Genomic DNA, 26,701 nt, shown 5'->3' on the forward strand with positions numbered 1-26,701 from the left:
GAGGGAGGGAGGGAGGGAGGAAGGAAGGAAGGAAGGAAGGAAGGAAGGAAGGAAGGAACGAAGGAAGGAAGGAACGAAGGAAGGAAGGAAGGAAGGAAACTTAAGTCCAGCAGCAGAGAGGGTTTTACAAACCCAACTTCTGCACGTTGTTATTTTTAAGGGAGAGAAAAAACCTTCCCCGTCGGCAGCTGAGCTGGGACTTGCCCAGAGTTTTCAAGCCCCACCGTCCCACCCCCCATTTCCTGACCCACGGCCCGGAGATCGAGAAACCGCAGCCCAGAAAGTTCTTGATGCATCTCATCTGCCTTCTCCTGGCGGCCTGGAGCCCTGGCCTGGCCTACAGCTCTGTGCTGCTGTTACTGCCCCCTGGGAAACACTGGGGATCAGCTAGGTGAGGGTGGGGGTCACGGGGGCAGGAGCCCAGCCCACTCAGGGCCTGCAGTGCAAGTGTGCCCAGCGGCCCTCAACGCATTGGAATCAGCGCCAACACCGCCCTACTGTGTGTGTGCACTGTGCCGCCCCCTGGTGGCCGGAGGACTGCAGTGGGAAACCAGGTTCTTGCCTTCATGGGGCTTAGGTTTGATGCAGGGAAGTGGGTGAGTTTACCCCGTCCCTACAGGCAAGCTGAGGGTGGGGATGGAAGGAAAAGGAGAGACATCAGATTTGATGTGGCACACCATGTTCACCCCTGGAGCCCTCACCCTTCACCATGTGCTGTTGTGCTTTTCTCTCCCCACACTAGGCTCCTTGGCTCTCTTGTTTCCTTGCTTGCAAAATGAGCATCATAATAATCCTTGCCTTGGCTGTCCCAGCAATTAAAGGAGATGTTGGTGAAGGGTGCCATGCCCTCCTGGCACAGAGATAGTGGTGCTTGGCACAGGATCCTGTCCTTATTATTACTGAGAGGTATGGGGAGCCATGCAGGGTGTTTGAGTGAGGCAGTGACCTGTTCAGACTTACAGTTCAGGAACCCCAGTGGGGCAACACAGGATGGCATGGGCAGGAGCCCCAGCTCACGGGATTTCCCAGGTCCCGGGGGTATTGCTGAGCATTCTGCTTGTTGAAGAGCAGGTTTCTCTGCTGTGTGGAAATCATCAATGTCAACAGTTGTAGGGCCTGACAGAGAGATGGGCCTGAACCACAAGCTTCTTCAGGGATGTGCATAAATATTTCAGACCACGAGGTGGTCAGAGCAGGAGAGCAGGGGTTTTTGGGAGAGGCTGCTGAGCTCAGCATCCAGAAATCGAATCCTTTGCCCTCCTCCCATCCCCTCTACCAACAACTTGGTGCCCATGACCATTCAGGGTGACTGGCCTGTGTCTCACTCTGCAGCAGATGTGCCCAGTGACCCTGGGCAAGTCCCCCCCTCTGGTGAACACAGCCACCCAACTGCACAGTGAGTGGGTCAGCAGCATGCTAGATCCCTCAATATGCTAGATCCCTCAGCATGCTAGATTCTTCAACATGCTAGATCCCTCAACATGCTAGATCTTTCAGCATGCTAGTGCTAAATCCCTCAACATGCTAGATCCTTCAACATGCTAGTGCTAGATGCTTCAGCATGCCAGATCCCTAAACACACTAGATCTCTCAACATGCTAGATCCCTCAGCATGCTAGATTCTTCAACATGCTAGATCCCTCAACATGCTAGATATCTCAACATGCTAGATCATTAAGCATGCTAGATCCCTGAACATGCTAGATCTCTCAACCTGCTAGACCCTCAACATGTTAGATCCTTCAACATGCTAGATCCTTCAACACGCTAGGTCCTTCAGCATGCTAGATCTATCAACATGCTAGATCTATCAACATGCTAGATCCCTCAACGTGCTAGATCCTTCAGCATGCTAGATCCCTCAGCATGCTAGATCCCTCGACATGGTAGATCCTTCAGCATGCTAGATCCCTTAACAAGCTAGATCCTTCAGCATTCTAGATCCCTCAGCACACTAGATCTCTCAACATGCTAAATCCCTCCACATGCTGGATCCCCCAGCATGCTAGATTCTTCTGTACCACTGAGCCTACCCCCACCCCAGAGTTGGGATCCCACCTCCTTGGGCCATACAGCCCAGGTGTTCCCTCCTCTGGGCAAGCAGAACCTGGAGCCAGAGGTGGCAACTCCAGGCCTGAGAGCAGCAGCCGCAACTCAAGCTTTATTTTTTCAAGTTATTCCCCAAATCTTTTTGTTCAAGGTCCTTAAGTAGCGTGGTAGCCTGCCTGACAGAAGGGCCCTATAGGCCAGGCCTCCTGCCAGCATGATCTATCTGAGCCCTCCATGGCACTGCCTGCTGCTCTGCCCGACAGGGCCAGTGGTGCCCCCATCTCCCACCATCTCTGACTCAGTCTCAGCAGAAAGGGGCTGGGACTGGTCAGTGGGTTTTGAGCAGAGTCTGCGATTCCCTGGTGCCAAAGCAGGGAGTGCCACCAGCTTCCCCATTGCCCGACCTCACGGCTCAGGGTGTGGGCATTTCTCACCTTTGCCTCCATGGCCACTCCTGGCCGCCTGGGCAGATGGCAGCAGTGAGGTCCTGGCGAGCACTGGGCTCCCACCTTCCCCTCCCCTCCCAGGCTCGTCTCCCATTCCCCCATCACCATTTCCTTTTTTCTGTCTCCTTTCCCTCTCTCTGCTCCAGGGGCTCCCAGGGAGATCCCAGGAAAGAGCCTCAGGGACTCTAGCCTGAGAAAGTAGGGTAAGCTAGACCGGGCAGAAGCTGAGGTTTGAGGCAAGCCTGACTCTTGGGGTGATGGTCTGAGTGCCCCACCTCTCTCAGACTACCCAAAGCTCCAGCCCAGGAGTCCCAGCCACTCATCTCCAGGAGGCCCAGGGAGCAGCCAGGCAGCCCTCAGCCAGGGCCCCCTCTCCTCCCACACCTTCCTGGAAGGGGCTCTCTCAACTCCACCTGACTCAGTTTCTAACTGCACTGAAGGCTAGACCCTGCCTACTGGGTCAGAGGAAGCAGTGACCCCTGAGGACCAGGGAGCCCCCAGGAGGCTTTGGCACAGCCCCATGACAGAGGCCAGGAGGCCTGATCCTGACACTCCCTGTCCCGCCCTGTGGTTCCTGAGGTTGGCAGACAGTGATTTCCTGGGGACCAGGTCAGGGGGGCCAATCGCCTCCTCCTTTCAGCTTCTTGTTTCCTGATTATGGCTCCAGGGCCTCCCAGCCATCCACAGCTTTGGCGTTGGCTCCAGCTCCTCTCCTCCTGGTCCACAGCACCCCTCGACTCCCCTTCTCAGCTCCACACCATGCCCATGGTGGGCCAGACAGGGCTCCAGCCCTGGGTCACCCTGGTCGCGGGTCAGCTGAAACTGGTCTTGAGACTGGCCTCTGTGGCTTGGACTCCAGACAGGGATGGGCTTTGAGCTTCAACAAGACTCCTTGAAGGGCAAGGTCAGGTATCTGTCCGGTCGGGTTTTCCGTTGCTCAGTGGATCTTCTCACTCTTCTGGCCTCAGTTTACTCCCTAGAAAATATGGGTCAGGTCATCTCCTTGCAGAGATGTGTCAGACCCCCTGCTTCCCCGATGGCCTGGGGAGTGGGCTCTGGACAGTGGCTGAACCACTCTTGCCTCAGTTCACGCCACCACCTGGGAAAGCCACCTGCACTGGGGGGTCCCAGGGTGAAATGAGATGAATGTACAGTGTCCTGCGAAGCCTGGCTGAGGTCACGCTGGTTCTTACGACCCCCGACATGGTTGAATGACAGTCCTGAGAAAGGCAGGGACCCATTGCTCCCCATCACATCCCACCCCTCCCTCACTCCCACCCAACTGCTCAGCTCCAGCTGGCCCAACGTGGAAATGTCTTCCATTCTTCAAGAGCACACCCAGGCATCACCATTTGCACTTTTGTGCCAAATACACTCCTGCTAGGCAGTGAACCACAGACCCTAAGGGCCCCTCCATGGTCCTGACCCCAGGGGGCTCTCCAGCTGCGGTCTGCGGGGAGCTTCTGGAAATCCGTGAAACCTCAGAAATGGCCAGGAAAATGCAGTGATCCCTGTGCTCTTTCTGGGGGCCCCTCAAGGAATCCAGGCAACCACGGGGGCAAACCCTGGGCACAGGCAAGTTTTCCGAACACCAGCTCCCCACTCTGTGCCAAGCCTGGCAGCACCAGTCCCCCTGCTGTGGGCATTTTCTGCCTCCTAGACAGACCCCAAGACCCTCAGAACCTATGGTGGGCAGGGGCCTGATTCACTGCCCCCATTCCCCCTGCAGCTGAGCTGGGGATAGAGCTGGGAAGACAGACATTCCAGGTGCTGTGGGGAACTGCCCTCCAGGCCCCCAGACTCCCTCCTGCCAGCCCACTCCCAGCCGGGCTCTGGATAACGTCTCAGAGACCAACCGCGGCAGTGCAGGGCAGCCGAGCACTTCCTCGTCTGTTTATTACTGAACGCCGGCATCTGGGAGCCCGCGGAGCATGAAATTAGGAACAAATGTGCAGGAGGTCTAGACAGGAACTCTGCGGGCTGCTCTCCTTCGATCGAGGACGCCGGGGCCCTTGGGCTTCCAGGTAGTGGGAGCGCCTTTGTAACCAGACAGATGTGTTTGTGGAGGGAAAGGCACTCGGAGTCTCCACAAGCCCTCGACGAGACGCCAGCATGGGGAGGAGCCTGACCGTGAGGCAACGAGCCTGGGTTCCAGGTCCAGCTCTGCCCTGGGCCCCCAGGGTTGGCCTTCTCTGCCCTGGCCTTGGTTTCCCCATCTGGAAATGGTGGGCACCCGCCTCACCCGGTTAGAGGGGCCGCTTGTGAAGCTGTCAGATTGCAGGGCGCGTGCAACTGCACTGCCGTCGGGGTGTCTGTGTGTTTACCAGGCTCTCCTGTCCTGGGGCCCAGTTGGTTTGGAAGGTGTGGGGCTGGATGAGCCAGAGGGCAGAGCCAGTGCCGAGGATGCAAGCCTTGGCTTCTCCCTGGCTCCTGCCACGAGCGCTGGGCATCTCAGGTGAATGAGGCAGACAGAAGCCTTCATTAAACGTCGCCTGGGCCCTGCACCATGCAAGGCAGTGGCAAGGGCTGGGGCTGGGACACAAAATAAATAGGCTCTGGAGGGTCCGTTCCCGTGGGCTTTACGGCAAGTGAGGGAGACGTGGCAAGAGGGACAGAAAACTAGCACAGTCTGAAATTCGGCACAGGATGTGTGGCCCAGATGGCGGTGAGCAGGGGGTCTCCTGCCAGGGAAAGGCGGGTGTGGGGAGGGGGCTCCCAGGGGAGGCAGGTGAAGGCCGGTGTCTGGCTCTGCTGCCAGGTGTTTCCTGCCCCACTCCCAGCTCCACGCCATTCATTCCTCGGTGCCGGTGCCGCAGGAGACAATTGAAGCTTGTAAACGCAGCTGGCTCTCCCTGCCGGCTGCAGAGACTAGACATGGCCCTCAGAAGGGGACTGTTGCCCGCCCAGGCCCCCTCGCCACAGACTCTGTGGACTGGGGTGGGGGACGCACAGGGGAGCCCTGTCTCACAACCTGTCCCTGTAAAAACCCCGGGGTGGGAACAGGGAAGCAAAGCCATTTATAAAGCTTTAAAACCAATTATGGTCCCAGGGGGCAGATAAACAATTCAGCGCTATTCTCGCCAAATTGCCTTGGCTGGCAGTGCGGAGGCTTCAAGGGAGCTGGAAGAGGGATGTGGCCCGAGTCACAACCAGGCGGCAGAGTGGCCTCCACCAGGCTGTCACTAGGCCTGACCCGCATGGCTCTGCCTCCAAGGCTTGGCCTGGGCTGTTCCCAACACCAACAGGTCCTCTCCTTCTCCCAGCCCATCCTTCACGGCCCGGCTCAGAAACTTCCTCCTCCAGGAAGTTTCCTTCGGTTCCTCCCCTATCCATTACCACCCTGAGCACTCAAGTCCTCCCCTGTTCTCTCAGGCACTCAGCTTTCTCAGAGCACAAGTATCCTTGGGAGCCAAAGTGTCTGTAGCCCTTCCCCTTCTCTGCCTGCCCTTGGAGGGTGTCATCTGGCTTTACTGCTTTATCACTTGATGCTTGTTTACATTTTCATAATCTTGACTTTGTTGGGTGTCTAAATCATCTGGATTCCTGGCAGGGCCGATTAAAACTCCAAGTCCCCCAGAGTCGGGAGGAATCAGTGTCTAAACCCTGCCACACCCATCTTACAGATAAGAAAACTGAACCCAGGCAGAGGCCTCTGACCCAAGGTCACCAGCAAGAGTAGAGCAGGATGGAGGCCCCTCAGGCTCGTGTCACCTGGGCCACAACTGAGTAGAGTCCTGGAGTCCCCAGGGAGGAGGCTGAAGGTGAGCACTCAGGGAGGGCAGCAGGCGGTCCATATTCTTCCCCCATTAAATGAAGGGGTGGGATGTGGTCCTTCTCAGCTCTGGTGTTTGAAGTTTTGAAGTTCTGTGGTGTGCGTTAAAGTTCAGGAAGGCTTCCTGGAGGAGGAGGGCACGTGCTGGGCTTTGATGGTGTGGTAGGCCCGGGGGGATAGGCATCCCAGAGGGTGCAGCACAGCAAGAGCAGAGAGGGGCCAGGAGGGTGGGGGCCCAGGGAGGCCGTGTTGCTGGGAGCTGCTCGGAATGAACTGTGGGCTGATGTCAGGCCGGGCGCTGGTGGAGCTGCCAGCGGAGTGTGTGTCTGTCGGCCATGCCTGGCCCTGGGACCTGGCGCCGTCTCGGGCGTTGCTGCTCCTCGACGGGTGTGTATCTGCCGAGTGAGGCTGAGAGGCTCCAGCTGGACCAGCCCGGGTGTTGGAGGGTGGCTGCTGACAGCCCTGGGCACCTGGCCTGAGCCGGCACCCTTCCCGTCACACCGCCAGGCCGCTCGCTGCTGGAGGAGACCTGGGCCCAGAGGAGCTGCAGCCGGGTGGAGCCAGGGACCGGCTGCATCTCAGACCTGAGAGAGAGCTTTGCAGCGAGCGGGGCCAGCTCCCTCAGGGACCCGAAGAAGGACTCAGACCCGGGGAGGGATGCACATCAGCACAGCACTGAGCACGGTGGAGCTGCTGTCCCGCATAACCCCTGGGGGTCTCCCATTTTATAGAGGAGGGAACTGAGGCAGAGGAATGGAGGCATTGAAGGCCCATTCTTGCAGCTAACTGGAGGCAGAGCCAGGCTGGCACTTGGGGGTCCAGCCTGAGTGTCCTGTATGGTTCCCCAGTACCTGTCCCTGAGGGAGCGCCTCAGCCCAGCCACGGCCACCTGCAGTCTCCATCGTCCCTGCAGTCTCAGCCTGACAGCAGTGGGAACCCCTCCACCCAGGAACATGCTCCCTATGGGAAAGCCGTGGCCCCCACTGCTATCAGTAAGCCCCAGCCGTGGGCCCCCAGCCATGGCCCCTAGTGGAGGGTGGTGCTGAATTTTAATCCCTGCATGATCACAGACAACACTCTGGCTTGAGCCTCAACCTCCCTCAACCCCTCCCAAGCTGTGCGAGTGCCCTCACTGATGAAGTGGGGCCATAATTACCTGGGTGCAAATAGCAAAAATGCACTCCAGGTGACATGCACACAGCAGGAGTCACTCTGCGGGTGTCAGGGAGGGATCGGCACCGGAGTCAGGACCACAATGGCAATCTCTCCCGCAGCTGTGGCCGTCCTCGCTTCCTCCGGGGACCAGCGCCTTCTGCCTCTCCAACATGTGGCTGAAAACCCCACCTGTGGTTACAGCCTGGCCACAGCCTGAGCACTCATGTCTCTACCCAAGGTCAAGCGACCAGCAGGGACTGGCCAGTGTCTCAGGTTTTAATTCCATTTCCCAGGAGAGAGGCCAGCTGACCCAGTGTGGGGTGCACGTCCATCCTGAACCCAGTAAACTGGCCCAAAGGGCAGCAGCAGAGGGCTTAGATGTGGCCACCAGCCTCTTGGCTCAGGGCACAAAGAAGAGGGCCATGGCTAGGCCAGCACCCCCAAACCTGATATCAGCACAGCCTGTGCTCCGCTAAAGGTGCTGTGGTATTCAGGACATTCATGTGGAGGAGATATGGGGTTCAGCAGTCGGGGTAGGGTGGCAGGGGCCCCAAGGTGGATGGTAGCAGCGGATCCAGCCCTGACCTGACCCAGATCCCTCATCTTACTGGTGCTGGGGCCTGGGCAGGTCACTTCTCTCCAGGCCTCAGTTTGCTCCCTAGTGGGATCATTTGAATATCAAAAAGAATCATGACTGCAGTGGATTGAAACACATCAAATATATTTTCAAAAATCAGTGAGATTGCACTGGGCGAGCTTCCACATAGAAAGGCAAGCTGGGGCAGACAACAGGCTGGGACCAACAGGGACCTCCCGTTTGCCTGCAAATGAGACAGGGGCAGCCTTTGGTTCACTGAGAGGTGCGGGTCTGGGCTGGGCTGTTCTCCATCCTCCCGGCACACACACAGCCACAAACCTCGGGCACCAGCTCATTCTGATCCCTGATAAAGGGAGGAATGGAACCTCTCAGACTTCCCTCTGCAGGCCACATGCTAGGGTAGCCACACAGATGATAAAGGAATGTGCTTTCGAGCTTTTTCAAGAAGAACTGGAGCTCATAAACGCGGAAGGAAGGATAACATTTGGGAAGTCACTACTTTGTAACTCCCAGTGAAGTAACAGATCCAGGTCATGCACAGGATGCTACAGCAATGGTCCGGGAGACCCACGGGAACCTGGCGACGGGAGAACGGGCCGAGAGCAGCTGCACCCATTAGCTGATTGTGACGTCAAGATGAGAGGGACAGCAGACATCAGGCCCCTGGAAATGATGCAACAGGAAGCCAGTTTAGGGGAGAAACACTGATAAAGGAGTATGTTCAATGCCATGCAAGGAATTGCGGCCAGTTCCAGTGCATGGAAAATTCCGTCAGATAAACAACCCAGTTTCTCTAATAAACAACGTGGGGGTGCGGGAAGTGAATGGGTTTCGAGCCGTTCTAGAGCAAAAGGAGCCAAACACAACTACATCCTGATTTGAACTAACCAACTGTAAAAAAGGCATTTCCAAGATGACAGGAGAAAGCTAAACGTAGGCTGGGTAATCTTTTAAAAATCCTCCTCCGTCAGATTCTGCACTGAAGTATTTATGGGTAAAGTGATATGCTCTGTGATTTCCTTTAAAATACTCCAATCTCTTCCTCCACCCCATCCCCCAGCAAGAAAAAAAAAAAAAATGAGGCTTGGGAAATTGAGGAAGGGAAGTGGCACCAGCTCTCACTGGTTTGTGAGAGGTGATTGTGAAGCATTCAGGAAAGTTGTAAGCTGCTTGTCAAACCTTGCTTGAACTGCAACTGGCCATGGTAAGAAAATCTACACCACAAAAATCAGCAAATGCTCCCAGCCGGGTGCTTTGAGAGCTGGTTTATCAGCACACCCCAGGACAGGGATGAGCCGAATGCAGCAGCCACAGACAGCATCACTCCAGCCTCCCCGCGTTGTGTTTGGTGGACGTTTTCCGCAAGAGGGAGTTTGCAAAGAGCACGTCCCTAGGCCTGGAAATCCCACTTCTAAGAATGTATCCTGAAAGCCACTGAAGCAGGTTCAAGTAGTTCCCATTACTTAGCTACAAAGATGCTTATTAAAACATTGCTAGAAATATTTCTTTAATGTAAGAAACCCAAACGTCAGGCAGGAACTGGTTTTCAGTTTCGCAAGATGAAAAATTCTGGAGATCAGTTGCCCAACAGTGTGAAATATACTTCATGCTACTGAATTGCACATTTACAAATGGCGAAGATGATACATTTTATGTGTGCTTTACCACAATTAAGCATTTTAAAGAAAAGGGGTCGGTTACATGAAACAATGGAATCGGGTTAGAGATTATGTTGCAGAAGAAAGTTTAAGGATGTGACAGAATAATGGTGACTGTGTGAGATGAAAATGCAGGGAAGCAGGTTACAAAACCATATGTTCGGCTTGACTGCATTTGGGTAAATTTTAAAATGTGCAAACTTGTAGAGCCAGGCTGGAAGGGCGCCATTCATTGAGAGCGTGCTACGCTGAGCATGGAGAGACATGCTTGTAAAAGCGTCACAAAACCCTGGACTATTAGCGTCCACCTTCTACAGATGTGGAAGCTGAGTCTGGGAGAGGGGCAGGGACAGAGGCCAGCTGAGGCAGAGTAGGGCCTGGGGCTCCTCCTGCAGCCTGTCCCAGGCAGAGCCCCTGCTTCTCGCGGGCACATCCTGGAGTGCTTTTTTTTCCCCTCAGGCTTGTCTTCTCAGTTCTCTAGAATAGCACGGATGACTTTTGTGGTGGGGAAGCATGATGCTTTAAAGCTGGCGGCGTGTGTTGCAGGCTGTTGATGGAGAAGGGGGCGGATGACAGCCGGGACCGTGGTCATCACCGGGGGCATCTTGGCAACTGTGATTCTGCTCTGCATCATCGCTGTTCTGTGCTACTGCCGGCTCCAGGTACTCCCGGGTGGCAGGGAAGGGGACAGGGCAGGGAGGCCCGGAGGGTGCCCCTACCTCGGGAGGGAGCCCCACGTGAAGGCCACAAGGGTCACGGCCCGGGAAGTGAGAAAGCCCTGTGGCAGAGAAGATGCACAGCAGAAGGCAGCCAGGACCCTACCATGGGGTTCAGTAAGACGTGCCCAGAGCTTTTAATGAGGCCCAGAGACGGGAAGGGACTTAGCCAAGGGCACCAGCTGCCCAGAGCGGGTGCCGCAGTAAGCACTCCCTTCCTACCTGCACTCCAGGGCCATCCAGGGTCCCCATGTCTCCCTGAGAGATGATGGGGAGCCATCGGGGCAGGGCGAGGCAACACAGCTGCCAGTGCCTGTGACCCCCGGCTCTGCTGATGTGGGGCTGCGAACCCCTCCATGCCTCAGTCTTCCCACCTGCAGAATGAGATAACAGTCACACCTGCACATTGCTGGGTGGAAGAGATGAGTGGATCGTCGTGAAGTGCTCAGCACTGTGCCTGGCCTGAGCCAGACCCATAGCACTGGTTAAACAGCTGAGGTGTCAGGCCTGGGCTTGGGCCACCCCACTCCCGCTGTGCCTGTCTCCCCTCCCCAGTCAGGGGTAGCCTTTCTCGCGTGTGGGTTCTGGGGTGGGAGCGGGTGGCCACACGGTCACCGTCCCTCTGCCCACAGTACTACTGCTGCAAGAAGGACGAGTCAGAGGAGGACGAGGAGGAGCCGGACTTCGCCGTTCACTCACACCTGCCCCCACTGCACTCCAACCGCAACCTGGTGCTGACCAACGGGCCGGCGCTCTACCCCACTGCCTCTACCTCCTTCAGCCAGAAGTCTCCGCAGGCCCGTGCCCTGTGCCGCAGCTGCTCCCACTGCGAGCCCCCCGCCTTCTTCCTGCAGGAGCCGCCGGAGGAGGAAGAGGACGTGCTGAACGGCGGGGAGCGCGTGCTCTACAAGAGCGTGAGCCAGGAGGACGTGGAGCTGCCCGCGGGGGGCTTCGGGGGCCTGCAGGCGCTCAACCCCAACCGCCTCTCGGCCATGCGGGAGGCCTTCGCCCGGAGCCGCAGCATCAGCACCGACGTGTGACCCAGGCCCGCCCCTGGGATCCTGGCCTGGAGGGTCCTGAGACCATGGGGAGATTCCTGTGGCATACCCACCTGGCCCCAGGCCTCAAGTGGGGCTTGGCTGAGCCCTCCTCGAATCCCTGTCCTCAGGGGAGGCCCAGGCTTGGGGAGCCCCCAGGCTCGTGGCAGGGATAAGGCTCACTGAACACAAACGTGTCCTGGGGGGAGGCACAGCTGGGGCCTGGGGCTGGAAGGACCACGTGACCATACAGCCGGCCAGGCATGCACCAGGCCCCTCAGGCACGGAGGCCACCGATACTCCTGATGCTTCTGTCTCAGGCCCAACAACTTGGCCATCCCAGGAGGTCTCCATGTGTCACCCCCTCCCTGGGTCTCAGCCTTCTCACCTGCTCAAGGAAGGGATGACCTCAGTGAGGCCCAGGGCCCTGCAGCAAGGCCCTCCCTAGCAATTGCAGACCAAGGATTCTGCCCCTCCACCCTGAACTCTGGCCTCTCTCTCTTCCTCTATTTTTCCCTCACTCTCTCTCTCCCCTACTCGTCTCTCCCTCTCACATACACACTCTCCAGGGTTCAAGTGCCAAATATCTGCCCAGGCTGAGACACATTGTGCTGAGCCCCCTGCAGATGGACAGGTTGCCCCCTAGAAGGGAGACTTTCAGGGGCAGCAGGGCCTTTGGCATGCTCAGCCCCGACCGGCTTTTTAGGGGAAGAGGGAGGCATGGGGAGAGGGAGAGGCCATGTCGCAGCCCACCTGCCGTGGGAGAGGCAACGCCGAAATGTATAGACCCAGTGCTCAGTCAGAAACAGGGCCAGCAAGCGGCAGTGCACGGAGGCAGCCCGGGGCTCGTTAGGTTGGGCAGAGCCATGGCCTAGCGCTTGAAAACCCCCGAGTGCCCCATGAGACTTAGCTGACCCTTCCCACCCCTGGGCCTCAGTCTCCCCATCTTGTGTGATGAGGGGCTGGTCACAGAGAGGCCCTGAGGACAGAGGTCTTCAGGCTCTGGGTCTCAACAGGAACTGAGATCTCCAAGGGAGACAGAGTTGTAGGTCACCTCCCCTACCTGCTTCTCAGCAGGACCTAGGAGGCCTGTCCCAGCTCCTGGTGGACCCCAAGCAGCTGGAGCCTACTGCTGCCATCTGAAGACCTCATCTGAGCCCACTCTTCCCCAAGCACGCCCACCCAGGCTGAGGTCTCCTGGGAATTTTCACCCGCTCTCCTGCTGCTAAGGAAATGACGTCAGTGGCTACCCCAGAGAAATGCCCCAAACCCCGGGACACCAGCCGTCAGGAAGGCAGCTCTTCCTCACCTAGAAAGAGGCAACTATTTCCTCTCAGCAACCTGGCCCCAGGAGCCCCCTTCCCTCTCTGGGGCTCTCCCTCTCCTTCTGGGCCCTGCCATGGAGCCCCAGGGCCGGGGCAGCCCCTCTCTGCCCAGGGAAGGCACCGTCCTCAAAGACAAGGCTTTGCAGGGCAGTGACCTTCCCTGAGCTGAGGGGTGGCCTGCGCAGGACACTTCTTGCCCTTACTCAAAAACAAAATCACCAGTTTCCAGAGGCGTCGGAACGGCTGGCGAAGACATAATTATTATAGTTTTAGTTGTTTTCCTCCTCTTACTTTCTCCCCTGCCTGGTTTGGATAGGCCAGTGGCATTCACCCTTGAGGTCCCTCGCAGCCCTGGCCCCCCTGGGCCCGCCCACACCTCTGGCTTCCTCTGTGCATCCCGTGAAGTCTGTTTCTGATGCGTCAGCGTGGGGGGTGGGCTGGGTGGGGTGGGGGTGAGGGCCCAGAGCTGGCCCGTGCTGTGGCTGTTCTGATTCAATTTCCCACTTCCTTTCTGGTCTCCATTCTCTCTGTAGATACGTAGATCTCTTTGAAACGAAGTAAACACCCATCCCTCCCAGCTCACTCTTCTCCACCGTGGGGACCTGCTGGGGGAGCCGCTGGCTCCCTGAGGAAAGTGAAAGCCAATAAAACATCTCCCACACTCCCGTGCAGCGTCTTCAGTCCTCCCAGGTGTCCAGGCCATCCACACCCACGCTCTTCCACCTTCCAGGAGGCAGAGTCAGCTTCTCCCTCAGGATGCAGCCAGCCAGGCCAGGGCTCTACCTGGCAGGGCCAAGAGCTGCTCTCTGGCCTGGGGGGCACAGCAGTGGGCCACGTTTGATTTTGAGTTTCCTGGGTGGCTGTCCATCTTCCAGCATTGAGAACTACCAGGATGGACTCTGAGCCCCTGGACAGAGGGTTGTTGTGGGACAGGCTGGGTCCCCTGGGACAAGTGACTGAGCATCTCTGGACCTCAGTTTTAGCCTCCACACAATGGGGTCATCACGATGCCTGTATCATGGGGACCTTTGGAAGATAAACCCAGGCAGAGCCGAGGAGGTGCTGGGCGCAGAACCTGGCATACAGTAAGTATACAGTAAGTGTACAGTAAATGTTGGCAGGAAGGAGAAGCTGGGAGGAAAACAGTAAGACAGGAAGAAGATGTGGATGGGGGGAGAGAGGAGGAGAGAAGAACAGCGAGGTGAGGGGGGACACAGGGTGAGGTGGGCAGAGAGGCCTCAGACCCCCAGGTCTCAGCGACTTGGCTCTGCCCGGCCCAAGCTGGTGACCTTGAGCAAGTCCATCCCAGGGGCCCCTAACCCCCGGACTTGAGGGATTGAAAGGACCATCCTGATTGCAGCCCCTCAATGCACACACATGCAGGCACGCTCAGAGAACCCACTGGGGGGGGGTGCTGCCTCAGTTTCCCCAGAACCCCAAGTCCTTCAGAAGCCACCCTAAAGCTACGATGGACCCTGCTCTGGCTCCCAGTCTGAGGACAACCTGGCCTCACATTGAGGAAGCAGCCCGGCAGCCACTCACCTCCCGACTGCCTGTGTGCACAGAAACACCTCCTGGGGCCCTCTCCAGGCAGTAGAGCCCCGTCCTTCCTCCCATGCGGCATCCTCCAGCTGTGTCGCTTTTCCTCTCCCGAGTGCTCTCTCCCACCCTCTCGTCTGGAAAAGCCACTCCTGCTGCTGGGTCAACGAAGCAGCCCCTCCCCAGAAGCCCCTGTGTTCCTTCACCTGTGAGTCCAGGTCAGGAAGTCCTCCCTGAGCTCCAGGAATGGCAGTGACGGTGCTGCTTCCTAGAGCTTGAGGTGGGCCCGGCCCCACGCCCCCAATACCTGCCTCATCTCCTCTGTTCTTGCCCACATGCTTGGAGGTGAGTGCCCTATACCTTAGCCAAGGTCCCTGCCCCCTGCCCCCACAGGTCCTGTACCCGTTGCTGATAGGCTCAAGATGTCAACTCCACTCGTCCTCTGGCGCCTGAGTCCCAATGTCCCCAAACACCCTCCCTGCACGCTCCCCACGCCTCTCGTTGCCTTTTATCTGCACCTGACTTTCTCCTCAGAGCAGGTGCTGTGGCCCCCGCCGGCCCACCCTTGCACTCCAGGCCTCAGCGAGCTGGAGAGACCCCACACAGCCAGGCCCCGGCCCACCAAGCCCCCAGGCAACCCACTCCTCCAGCCAGAAGCAACTGAGACCCCATGATGCCGCCATAAATAGGACCACTTTATTAACGTAGATGAGCACTGACGCTGACTGCAGGGGCGGGACCCGCGGTCCATCCCCAAACGTCCCGTGGGCAAGCGCCTCTGCCCGGGGTAGAAAGTGCGGCAGGAAGAGAGCTCCATGGGAGGGGCTCTATAGGAGAGAGCACGCCTGGGCCTCCTTGGCTGCCTGTGTCCCTCTCACCCTGTGGCCTCCGAGGGAAGGAGGCCCCCCCATGTTGGGCTCGCCTGCAAGTTTCCTTCAGAAGGCCCTGCCACCTAGAGAGGGCATGGGCTGCAGGCCCGGGGCAAGACACCTCCACTGCTGGCTGTGGGCCTCGGGCCCCTCGGCTGGGGGCTGCTGGGGGCTGGGGAGTGGAAGCCACAAACACAGGATCCACGCAGGAACACAGACAGGTTCCCACGGCACAGGTGGCTCTGTCTGGGGGAGGCCAGTGGGTGCCGGAGTCTCTGCCCCAGGAGCACAAAAGTCCATGGGCTGTGGGAAGTTCCCTCTTGACAGCCGAGACTCAGTGCCACGTCTCAGGCCAGCACACCCTGCAGGACGGGGGTCTGTGGAGGCCCCAGAAGCTGCAGCAGCCCCAGGAGGGGCGCTGGGTCTTCGTCTGGAAGGGGCTGCAGCTGCCGGGCCTAGGAGTGGGGGGGCCTGCAGGAGCGGCAGCACGCCTTGCTGTAGTACCAGTGCCCGCAGAGGTTCACCTTGATGGCCAGGGCACAGTTGGTACCTGGCTGGTCCTGGCAGCTGTCATCTGGAGAAGGAACACAGGGCGAAGCGGGGCAGTTTCAGGAGGTGCCCAAGGGGTGAAAACCCCAAGCACCCCTACGTGCAGTTTTCCAGGGGCAGGTGCAGTGGGCCTCCCACCCCATGGTGGGTCTCCATCTCTAGCTCTCTGCCACCTCTTTCCTGGCCCATCTCTGTCCCCAAGATGTCGCTGTCCCAGATCACACCAGGTGATTTGATCTGTGTCCCAAGAGGAGTGATGCCTAGAGGAGCTACAGATGCCACACCTGGAGGCCTAAGCATCCCCAAGGGGTCCACGAGGGCCGTCCACGTCCACTACTCAATGTATCCAAAGCAGAACTCATCATGTGCCCTGCACCTGGCACGCCCTTGGAGCCTGTCCCCTGTCCCTCCTCCAGGTGCCCAGGCCCTGCTTCAGCTGTTCCCCTCCCCGCCCCCTGTGTGCCAGCTCCTGGCCGTTCCAGCTGAGTCATCCTGGATTCAGTGGCCCCGCCTTCTGAAGCTGACACTTTTCCCAAAGTACAGGTATCAGCATGGCTCCCTGGGGCCACGGAACCCCAGTCAGGCCTCCTCCATTCCCCTTCCCACTCTCCCCTCCCAGTGGGGCTCAGCCATGCTGGGAGGGAGCCTCCACTCCCGGCACACCTTGGTCTCTCAAGCTGGTTCCCAGGTTCGCCATCAACGTGAGCAATGCCTGCTCACCCCTCAGGCCCTGATTCTGTCCTCACCTCCCCTGGGAGGCCCCAGAGCCACCCTCAGCCTCCCCGCTCCTCACCTGGGGGCTCCGTGGGGCAGGGCTGCAGATCACAGGCCTGTCTGCCAACAGGTTTCACCAATGGATCGCAACCACGGACAATGTCGGTCCCCTGGTAGCACTTGACGTCTCGCATCCTCACGCCCACCCCGCAGGTCTTGGTGCACTAGTGTGGGAGAGACAGAGGGCCTGGGGAAAGCCTCCTGATGTGGCAGGGGCCTTGGCAGGAGGGGGGGAGCCTGCGCATCCCCTCTTCCCCACCCCACCCTTCCCAGGTGGCTGTGAGTCCCAGCTGACACAGGACCCGTGGAAGCCAATTTGAAACCCGACCTGCAGCTCCAGGGCTGAGCGGAGATGCCGACAAAAGGGCATTGGCTGGCAGACGGGAGGCTCTGATTGTCTCCCACCGAGGGCTGCCTCAGTCTCCCCGGATGCACAGTGAGGGGTGGTCCTTCCTCTCTCATCTCCCAGGGGTTCTGGGCACTGGCTGGCAGTCAGGAGGCTCTGATTCTCTCCCCACGCAGGGCTGCCTCAGTCTCCCCAGATGCACACTGAGGGGTGGTCCCTCCTCTCCCATCTCCCCGAGGGTCCTCTGGCCCCAGCTTTCCTGGGTCTGTGGTGCAGACTGTTTGTTGTGGGACGATCAAATGCGTCTCGCGAAGCCACCACCCCCTCCAGTGGCTCCTTGTCCAGATGTTCCCCTTGGAAAACCCCGCTGAGCTCCCCAGAACACCAGAGACATCTGCTGGTCCCAGTCACCCTGCTGTCCTTCTGCTAAGATCCCACAGGCGGTGGCTCCCTCACACTCCCCCCCACGTGGGTGACCCCATGTCACCCAGGCACGTCTGGGACCTGAGCCCTCGGTTCTCTGAGGTGGGCGGGGTGGGAGGCCCTGGCCCTGGCCCTGGGGCCCACTCTCCACTTCTGTTTGCAAAGGAGCAGGAGGACCGATTAAGACTTGGCAGAAAGACTGCTGCCTGCCTGCCTGCTCCGAGCCAGGGGGTGGGGGCTGGCACTGTCTGCAGGCGAGGAGAGGCCGGCTTGGCGCTGACGGCGTGAGGACAATCAGCCTTTGGCAGGGCCCCGAGGAGCCTCTGGACGTGCCTCTGGAGAGCAGCACATTCTCGGCCAGCCCTGGTGCCAGCTCCTCTGCCCCTGGGGAGTGGATGGGACTGGGCAGCTTCGGGAACAAACACTGACTGAGCTGCCGCTGTGCACCGGCATCAGGGGGCAGCCGCCAGGAAGGAGGAGTCCACGTGCCCACCAGCCGTCTGTGCCAGCCACGCCTCATCCAGCCCTGCCACCTCCTCATCAGGGCTAGGAGGATGCTCCCTCCCAGCATCCCAGGCTGTCCTTCTGGGGTCCCCCCTTCATGGCCCCCCCATGCCATGGCTCATCACCCAGCAAGGTACCTGCACCGAGTGGGTCCCAGTTTGCTGGCCCCACAGTGGCCCCCCCATCTGAAGCTAGTGTTCTTCCCAAACTACAGACCTGGGCTGACTCCCTGGGGCCCTGGAACCCCAGTCAGTCCCCCTGCCCCTTCCCACTCTCCCCTCCCACCGGGCTTAGCCTTTCCAGAAGGAGCCTTCATGACCCAGCACACTGTGGTCTCTCCAGCTGACTCCCAGCAAAAGCTGGCTCACCCTTCAGGTCCTGGCTCTGCCCAGGCCTCCCCCAGGAAGCCCCAGGCCCACGCTTAGCCTTTCCCCTCCTCACTTGGGTGTCCTTTGGTGGGCAACAGGGAATGAGTGAGTGTGTGTTCTCCCTCCTGAATAAGCATGTGTGCAATAGGGCAGGCAGAGGCCCTGGGGGGTCAGGGTGGAGGCCAGACACCACTCAGCATGCACGGAGAGCCTGGGGCCTGGTGAGGGCCCAGGACCTGGACCCCCAATCTCTGAGCAGGGCCACACTGGGGTCCCCGCTCACTCCTCACAGACTCTTGGACTCTCTGCCTTGAACTCATAAGCTTTAGGATTTGGCACCCACCCGCCACAGTGAACAAGACATAGAGCCCTCGGGTACCAGGGCCTGAGACACAGTGGGGCACCTCAACATGAACGCTCCAGGCCCCGAGTCCCATCTGACACCCCTATTTTGTCACCTGGGTATTCAGAGTTGGCCCATGAGGAAACTGAGGCCACAGGTAGCTGGAGACCCCAGGTAAACAGCCTGGCTATGGCAGCCCCTGCCCAGTGATTCCCAGATACCCTCTGGACACCCCCAGGTCCCCCTCTCAGAAGCTCATGGCATCGCCAGGTGGGAGGGAGCTGGGACTGGCGCCAGGGCTGGCACTGCTGTGAAAGGGGCATGGAGGGCTGATGTGTCACAGCCGATGTGAGTTATTCAAGCTGGAGTCTAGACGGGACTGCCTCCGTGGGGCCCAGAAGGCGGAGGGGCACCCACTGGCACAGGGCCGGGCTCTGGAGTCTCCTGGAGGCCCCACAGGAAGTGGCGCAGAAGGGGAAAACAGCACGGGAGGTGAAAGTAACCTGTTTGCTCTGCAAGACAACTGGGGGTAAGGGGGCGCCCAGTTTGCCACCCCCTCTGTGAAACCAGGGCTGCCCACCCACCTCCGGGCTCCCTGCCCAGGGCCCTTCAGGATGAGCTAGTTCAGGCTCCCCTTCCCTTGCAGATGCCACACCCCACCTAGGTTTCACTCTAGGGCCACAGACAGGCCTGGCCTCCAATGTCTGCTACAGTCCCCAGTAACTGTGGGACCCCAAGTGGGCCAGAGAGTTCTCTGAACTTCAGTTTCTTCTCTGAGGAATGGGGGAAAGGACCTCCTCTCATGGCACTACTGGGAGAGAGGAGACCCTTCCGGCAAAGAGCTGGGCCAGGGTGGCCACACATGCCTCAAGGCCCCAGGATGGGAGGGCTCTCCTCCCCTTTACAAAGACAGCCAAGATCTCAGCTCTGTCCTGCCTGACATCCTGACGCTGGGGCATTCTGGGGGCCCACGAGTCAAAGAATCTTGGAGGGGCCAGACCTGTGCAGGAAACTTACTGCCCTTTCCTCTGGCCCTGCCGGTGTCCTGACCTGGGGTGCATGTCTATTACCGTCTCCCTAAATCCCAAGCTCCTGCCTTGGCTGTGGCTCCCGGAGGGCCAAGCCTGTGTGTGCCTCAGCCCAGTCTGCTCCTCCCGCCCACCTGGGGTCTGTCTGTCCCGTGGTGTCAGGCGCATGGGCTGCCAGGTGCAGGATGAGTGCCGTAGGGATCCCAGGGACAAGATCAGAGAACGCTTCCTGGAGGTGCTGGCTCTGGCACCAGCTGATGTGGTGGAGTTGAGCAGCCTTCCCGGGAAGGAAAGCCCTCACAGAGGCTGTCAGGGAGGGAGGAGCAGGAAGCACTTAAGGAGGCTTGAGGCAGGAGGGTCGGGATCAAAATTCAGGTCTGGCCTCAGGCAACCTCAGAGGGGCCGGCTGGGAGCTCACCTCTGACCACGGGCTGGTGTACCACTTGAAGCAGGGCCTCTCGAAACACGTGCTCTCCTCCGGAGGCTTCTTGGCGAGCCCACACTCGGGGCCGCTGCGCGTCTGCGGCTTCCCGTTGGCCAGCTCCATGCAGAGCACCAGCCGCTTCTTGACCCCGCGCCCACAGGTGGTGTTGCACTGAGGCCGGGGCAGAGGGAGCGGGTCAGCGCCAGGGCCCAGCAGGACCCTATACAGGGCCCACGGCGACTCTGGTGACAACGGTCTGGTCAATAGCAATTGGGTGAGAATGCTCCAATGCATAACAAACTGGCTGAGAACTCTTTGTTCGATAACCATTTGGCCCCAAATGGATTTGATCAAAAGCAATTTAGCACAAAACCATCTGTTTTGAAACAAATTGGCTAATGACAATTTGGCCAATGATGATTTGGCCAAAATCAATTTAGCAGAAAACAATTTGGCCCGAGATTATCTGGTTGAGTGATCTGCCTGGAGCTGCTGGTTGAAAGCAATTTGTGGAGAGCAACTCGTCTGAAATGGCAAGTTGATGACGATGACAGGTGGGTGGGGAAGACACACTGGTCATGATCAAAGGTTGCACAGGCCCCTGGGCCAGGAGCAGGCAGCCGGAACAACCCCCGTCCCTAGCTTTCTGCATCCCAGGGAGTTGGGGGTCCAGGCTGGGGACAATGCCAATTCTGCACACACCACCGAGCCATGCGAAATTGGGATCTGGGGACTTGAAAGGTGTTTTCCTACCTTTTAAGCCTTTTGTATTCGAAACTAATTTTTAGGGAATGGTCCCTCATAATTTGCAATGAATTCCTCTTTTCCACCCATCTGTGGTCCCAGCCACCTGGCTCTCCTCTCCGGCCAAATGTCCTCCAGACACCGGGCTCTGGGGCACTCACCCGCTCCCAGTCCTGGGCCAGCCAGTGGGCGGGACAGTTTTTGTCCCCACAGGGGTGGATGGCCAGAGGCTTGGTCTCCATCTGGCACTGGGACTCAGGTACCACTCGTCCGTCGCTGGTCTTGCAGTACACGTGCCTGATGGTGCGGCCTTGCCCGCAGCTTCCACTGCACTGCAGAGAAGAGGACAGGCAGGGGACATCGAGTGAGAGGCAGCCACGCCAGGAGGGGCCCTGGATGTCAGTCCCAAGGGAGAGGAGTGGCTCCCAGGCAGTGTCGAAGTGGTTGCCATGGTAACACATGGTAACACTCCCAATGTTACCCAGTTATTTTTAAATAACATTTTCTGTTCTAATTACAGAAATAATGCATGCTTGATGAAAAGCACACAGAGAAAAGCACACTTAAAAAGATCTGTGCACCCACCACCCAGAGGCGACCCCAGCTAGCATCTGAGCATCTCTCTCGATGAGAGAGACAGAGACAGGGAAAAGAGACAGAGACAGACACAGAGAGACAGAGATGGGGGAGACAGACAGAGAGACTCGGAGACAAACAGAGACAGGGAGACAGAGACAGACAGAGAAACAGAGACACAGACACAGATAGGCAGATAACGGCAGAGAGACACACAGAGAGATAAACAGGTGATAGAGGGAAGGTGATGCTGGTCACGTGTTTGGAGAGAAGTTTTGATTCCTATGGTAACATGGGAGAAGGCTGGTTGGACATTCTTCACCTCACACCCTTGCCTCGGAAAAAATGGAAACTGAGGCACATCAAGGCAAAGCTCTGGGTCCCCTCACCAGCCGCACGACCAGCCACCCCTCACTGCAGGCCTCACCGGTCCCCAGTCGGAGACAGTCCACTGCCGGTCACAGGGCGGGCCCGTGCAGTTCTTCTCCCCTACAGGCCTGGTGTCGGGGTCACACAACTTCTCATCCTCTGAGCAGCGGATGTCCCTGGTCACCACACTGCGCTCCCCACACTTGGCAGTGCACTATGGCAGCAGGGGGAGGGGGTGGGGGGCATGGTGAAGGTGTAGCCACCTCCATCTCCCAAGCCCAGCTCCCCAGCTCTTCCTGACCCCCGGCTTGCTCCCACAGGCACTCACCTCGGACCACTCTGACATCTCCCACTGGGGCCCGCAGGCGGGGTTCCGGCAGGTCTTGCGTTCCTCAGGCCGCACGGCCTCGGCTGCCTCGCATAGGTCGCTGTACACGGAGCTGTCGAAGCCGGGCGAGAGCATCTTCCAGCAGCGCACAACGCGGAACTGGTAGCCCTCTCCGCAGGTGCGCGAACACTCGCTCCAGCTGCTCGTCTCCCACCTGCCCCGGGAGCGGATGGCCTTCAGCGATCCCCCCGTGGCGACCGGGACCCCATGCAACCCACACCCCTAGAGACAACGTGGTTCCTCCCTCCCTCCCCCATGTGGTCCAAAACCACAGACCACAAGCTAAGCTGGACAGGAGGGTGTCAAGGCCCAAGGGTGCAGGCTGGGCCATGACGGCCCCGGAGGTCTTCAGGGAGCACCTTAGCAAGGTGGTTGGGGGGCGCCTGAGTGTGGGCTCGGCATTCCTGCCCCTTTGTGCCCTGCTGTGTCACACAGGTGGTTGTGCCCCCATGGGACTCTGACGAGGGTGGAAGTGAGCAGAAGGCACATTTCTGGATCTGTGTCCAGAAAGGGGGCCTGGCCAGCGTGCTGGGGAAAGACCTTGTTCCCCTCAGCCTGAGCTGGGAGGGGTTATGAATAAGACTTGGAAGTCTTCCAGGCATATAGACTTGGAATAAGAGGTCCAAAGCTGATGGGCTCTGAGCGGAAGGACAGGGCCTGCTGGACCCCACCCCCCGGCCAGCTTTAGCAGCATTCTGGAGACCCTGGGCGTTCTGCCCTTCCCAGAAAGGAGCAAACATGCAGGACGCGGGAGGCCCTGGATGGAGCAGCCCAGAAAAGAAGAGGCAGTGTGGCTGTGCGCAGGGAGCAGGAGGGCTCAGCCTCCAAGGAGTCTGTGATCGTCGTCGGTGAAGGCCGGCACCCTCAGGCTCATCTGGGGACCCCACTTGTCACTAGGGGTAGGATGCACTCAGCTCAGTCTGACTGCATCCACAAGGCAGGAGACGAGGCCCAGGGGTCAAGAAAACAGGCCTCCACCCACGTCCAAGGGACAGCCAATAGGCATGGAATTGTGGAAATAATCCCTTTGGGTTTATAAAAATCCTAGATGTGCCAAGTGGACCTGGTGGGGCAAAGACATCTCTGTAATATAGAGTAACGTTGAGAATGGTTTCTGAACCTATGGTGGCAAGCATTTATTGAGCACCTACTGTATACGAGGCACAGTGACAGATTAAACTGCAACTCCTGGGAAGACACAGAAGGTCTCTGAGAGGCGAGGTCTCTATGCCCCTCCTCAAAGCGCCCCCACGGCCCTGCACACAAAGCACCTCTACGGGGCAGCGGGGTAAGTCTGACTGCTTCTCTGGGCAGAGCCCCGCACACCCCCTTCCAACCCCCTGCCCAGGGCCCCTGGTGGCAGGTACCTGGGCTGGCACTCCCTCCCGGCACAGAACTCGTGGACAGGCTCGGGACGAGTCAGGGCATCGCAGTAGCTGTCATCCACCTCGACCCCATCGTAGCGGACACACATGGCGTACGTAGACATGACCCCTGGGTTCGGGACAGGGGAGGGCTTGTAAGCCATGCCGGCACCTTGGAGCCCAGCAGACAGGCCTCAGGACTTGGGGCAAGTCACCTGACCTCTCAGCTCAGCTTTCTGGCTTGGGGATCAGTCACAGCTTGTGGAACTGCAGCACTAGGGCAGCACTGTGGGTCTAAGCTGTGCAGGACCGAGCTCTTCTCTTTGCATCCCGACCCCGCCCCACCCAACCCAGCTGGGCTCCCAGTTCCCACGTCACGGAGTCTGGGCTTTGAGTCCACTCCAGCTGGCCCCCGTGGAGGTGCAGAGGCAAACACAGTCAGGTGTCCCCCATCGCCAGGCGTTCAGCAACCACCCATCGCTGGGTGGACGGGCAGGTGGGAGTGAAACCTGACTGCTCCAGCCCCGTCAGCCCCCTCAGAGGTCACGGTGGGGGCTTGGGTGCACCCTGCCCTCTGTGGCATGCCCCAGACTTAGCAAGCATCATCTTGAACTTTATTTTTTTGAGATGGAGCCTCACTCCGTGGCCCAGGCTGGAGTGCAATGGTGCAATCTCAGCTCACTGCAACCTCCCCCTCCCGGGTTCAAGCAATTCTCCTGCCTCAGCCTCCTAAGTAGCTGGGATTACAGGGACCTGTCATCACACTCGGCTAATTTTTGTATTTTTGTAGAGACAGGATTTCACCATGTTGGCCAGGCTGGTCTTGAACTCCTGACCTCAGGTGATCTGCCCGTCTCGGCCTCCCAAAGTGCTGGGATTATAGGCTTGAGCCACCGCGCCCGGCCCTGAACTTTCTTTAATCATCACTGTGTGCCTGTCTTTGCTGGTGCCCCGTACTCTGTAATCCCATCGGGGCACAGTGCATGACAGGCAGCCCTCACCTAGCAGTGCCACTTCCTTGACCACATCTCCACCTTTTGCTTCTTTTGTCCTCACCCTGACACCCTCACCTGATACCGAACTGCCATACAGGCCCAGCTCCCTGCCCAGGAGCAGGATGATGCTGGGAGAGCCGGCAGCAATGGGAACGGCCTTGGGTGGGGTTAGGGTTTGCTGCTTCTGCTGTGTGTGTGCGTGTGTGTGTGGCCACTGGAGACAGACCCAGCCTTCCGGGATGACGGGCATCATGGAACGGTCTTGGCTGCAGCTGCCAGTTCCCCCAGAAGGAAATCGGTTTCCCCATACCCAGAGAGCCCAGCCACCCAGCGGCGCGTGTCTGCAGGCCAGCGGCTCCTGCCTCTCCAAGCCCCAGCCCTGGATGGAACGAAACAGCCTGGGAAGCAGCCGACAAGGGGATTTTTTCTTTTTTCCGTAAAGGACGAGCCAGGCTGCAATCACGGTTCCTCTCCCGCCAGAGCTGGGCCGTGCAGCCTTTAGCCTTCTCTGAGGGGGAGGCAGGCTTCCCGGCCAGGTCTGCTCGGAATGTTCCAGGCCTCAGAGACACCCGCTCTGGGGCCCAGGGAGGTGCGGGGCTGGGGACTTGCAGACCATCGCCAAGTGCCTGGCTATTCATTCGCTCCTCGTCATGGAGTGGAAACGCGGCAGGCCTTGGTCAAGAGAGACTGGAATCCAAGTCCCAGCTCAGTGCCTCCCTGGGGTGACGTGACCGTGACCAGACTCCAGGCCTCAGCGTGCTGCTTCCCAAAATGGGAACCTTCCAGAGAGCCTGTGAGAATCAAACGCCAGGATGTTTTTTCTGGGCACCCTCTTCATGACACCCATCTCGAAAAGGGTGCTTTTCAAACCCCCTGAGCCACAGAGCCCCTCCCTGAAACAAAAGAAAGGGGAGGATGAAGCCTGGGGCTGCGGGATCCACTGTCCTCACCACGGTGCCCTGGAGCGCCAAAGGGCAGCAGAAAATTCCGCCTGCGACCCAAGCTGAGGCCAAACTCACGCCCCTCTGTTGCTGTGACTCCCAAAAGAGTGTCTTCAAAGAAAAATCTAAAAGCCTCCCCACCGTGGCCAAAGCTCAGGGCAGGCTGACCCGCCCCACTGATGGAACTGCCCTGTGCCTGGGTTCTTGCGAAGCACATGATGGACGGTGCGCCAATGACCATCCATGAGACATCCGCACGGACACAAGCTATGAAAAGGGTGGACCCTGACTCCATTATTTCTGCCCAGTGCCATTCAGCACCTCCCACAGTGACAGGGAACTCTCCCTCCCTCCTGCCCTCCCTCTCTTTCTCTCTCTCTCTCTCTCTCTCTCTCTCTCTCTCTCTCTGTCTCTCAGGGTGGCTCATTTCCATTTCTGAACAGCCTCCTCTAAAGCAAGGCTTCCTTCTTCCAAAGCCAAAACCTATCTTTCTGATTTCCTGTTGTCCTCTGCCCCACTGCACCTTGGGCCACGCTGCACAGACCCAGTCCAGCCCCCTCCCTGCCATTCTCTGGGTGTTGGGAGACGGTGCTGTGTCCTCCCTGGGGACGTTTTCCATACAGGGCTGCCCATCAGGCCCCTCGCCACCGAGGCTGCCTCACCCTGCAGACGTCTCGAGCGACATCCCCTCCCCAGCCAGCGATGTGTCTGGGAGGAATCACAGATGTTTGCAGACACTTAGTGACAACGCCCACAGGCTTGACACTTACTGACAACGCCCACACGCTTGGAGTCCCCTGGCCGGGAAGTGTGGAGGAACTCAGGGCAGGTCCGTAAAGGACTTGGCAAAGCAGACCCCCCTGCTGACACCCCACCACCAAGCTCAGCTACCCTCGAGGCCTGCCCGGAAGGCAGGTCACACGGCTCACTTCCGAGGCCAGCTGTTCCTGGGCATGGTGGAAGCCGCACCCTGCATCAGGTGGTGGCAGCCACCCTCAGAACAGCAGCATCCATGGACCTCTGACCAGGAGAGGCTATTTCTTGTTTCATGTGGATCCCCACAACCCACCTTTGACATAAATATGTGTCCCAGTTCACCTGTGGAAAATGGGGGCTCGGAAGGATGTGGCAATTTGCCAGGGCCCGTGGTGTGGTCAACCAGGTGGCGCAAGCCTGGCCAAGCCGGGTGCCCACCACACCGCCCACAGCACTTGTTTTCCCTCCAGAATGCCAGGCGCAGGGGCAAACGCAGCATGACCCATGGCTATGCCCTGCTTGGGGGCTCTTATAACAGGAGACGGAGCCCTTTCTTCAGCCCCAGAGAGGCAAGGCCAGTGTGAGCCTGCATGGTCGCCCCAGCCCCCTCCTCTCTCGGGCCCATCTCCTGAGATGCCAGCAGGG

At 58.8% G+C, this 26,701-nt stretch overlaps 2 protein-coding genes across 5 annotated transcripts in view; one reads left to right on the plus strand and one right to left on the minus strand.

The window, feature by feature from the left end:
* FAM163B (family with sequence similarity 163 member B) overlaps window positions 1-13,417 on the plus strand; it is a 33,561-nt gene extending 20,144 nt beyond the window's left edge. The window contains exons 2-4 of one of the 2 annotated variants that reach the window (XM_017848577.1): window positions 6,119-6,256; window positions 10,225-10,340; window positions 11,027-13,417. In XM_017848577.1, coding sequence (XP_017704066.1) covers window positions 10,248-10,340; window positions 11,027-11,434 — 501 coding nt within the window. In that variant the 5' untranslated portion in view covers window positions 6,119-6,256; window positions 10,225-10,247 and the 3' untranslated portion in view covers window positions 11,435-13,417. The remainder of the gene's footprint in view (window positions 1-6,118; window positions 6,257-10,224; window positions 10,341-11,026) is intronic. The other variant, XM_017848573.1, reaches the window with a different exon arrangement.
* Window positions 13,418-14,966: 1,549 nt separating this feature from the next.
* ADAMTSL2 (ADAMTS like 2) overlaps window positions 14,967-26,701 on the minus strand; it is a 41,699-nt gene continuing 29,964 nt past the window's right edge. For all 3 annotated transcript variants that reach the window (XM_017848990.1, XM_017848996.1, XM_017849000.1), the window contains 7 exons: window positions 23,368-23,494; window positions 21,941-22,154; window positions 21,671-21,826; window positions 20,829-20,999; window positions 19,918-20,094; window positions 16,507-16,651; window positions 14,967-15,738 (listed from right to left, as the gene is read on the minus strand). In XM_017848990.1, coding sequence (XP_017704479.1) covers window positions 15,620-15,738; window positions 16,507-16,651; window positions 19,918-20,094; window positions 20,829-20,999; window positions 21,671-21,826; window positions 21,941-22,154; window positions 23,368-23,494 — 1,109 coding nt within the window. In that variant the 3' untranslated portion in view covers window positions 14,967-15,619. The remainder of the gene's footprint in view (window positions 15,739-16,506; window positions 16,652-19,917; window positions 20,095-20,828; window positions 21,000-21,670; window positions 21,827-21,940; window positions 22,155-23,367; window positions 23,495-26,701) is intronic.

Source organism: Rhinopithecus bieti, unplaced genomic scaffold (assembly GCF_001698545.2).
Source record: "Rhinopithecus bieti isolate Rb0 unplaced genomic scaffold, ASM169854v2 scaffold_2205, whole genome shotgun sequence".
NCBI lineage: Eukaryota > Metazoa > Chordata > Mammalia > Primates > Cercopithecidae > Rhinopithecus > Rhinopithecus bieti.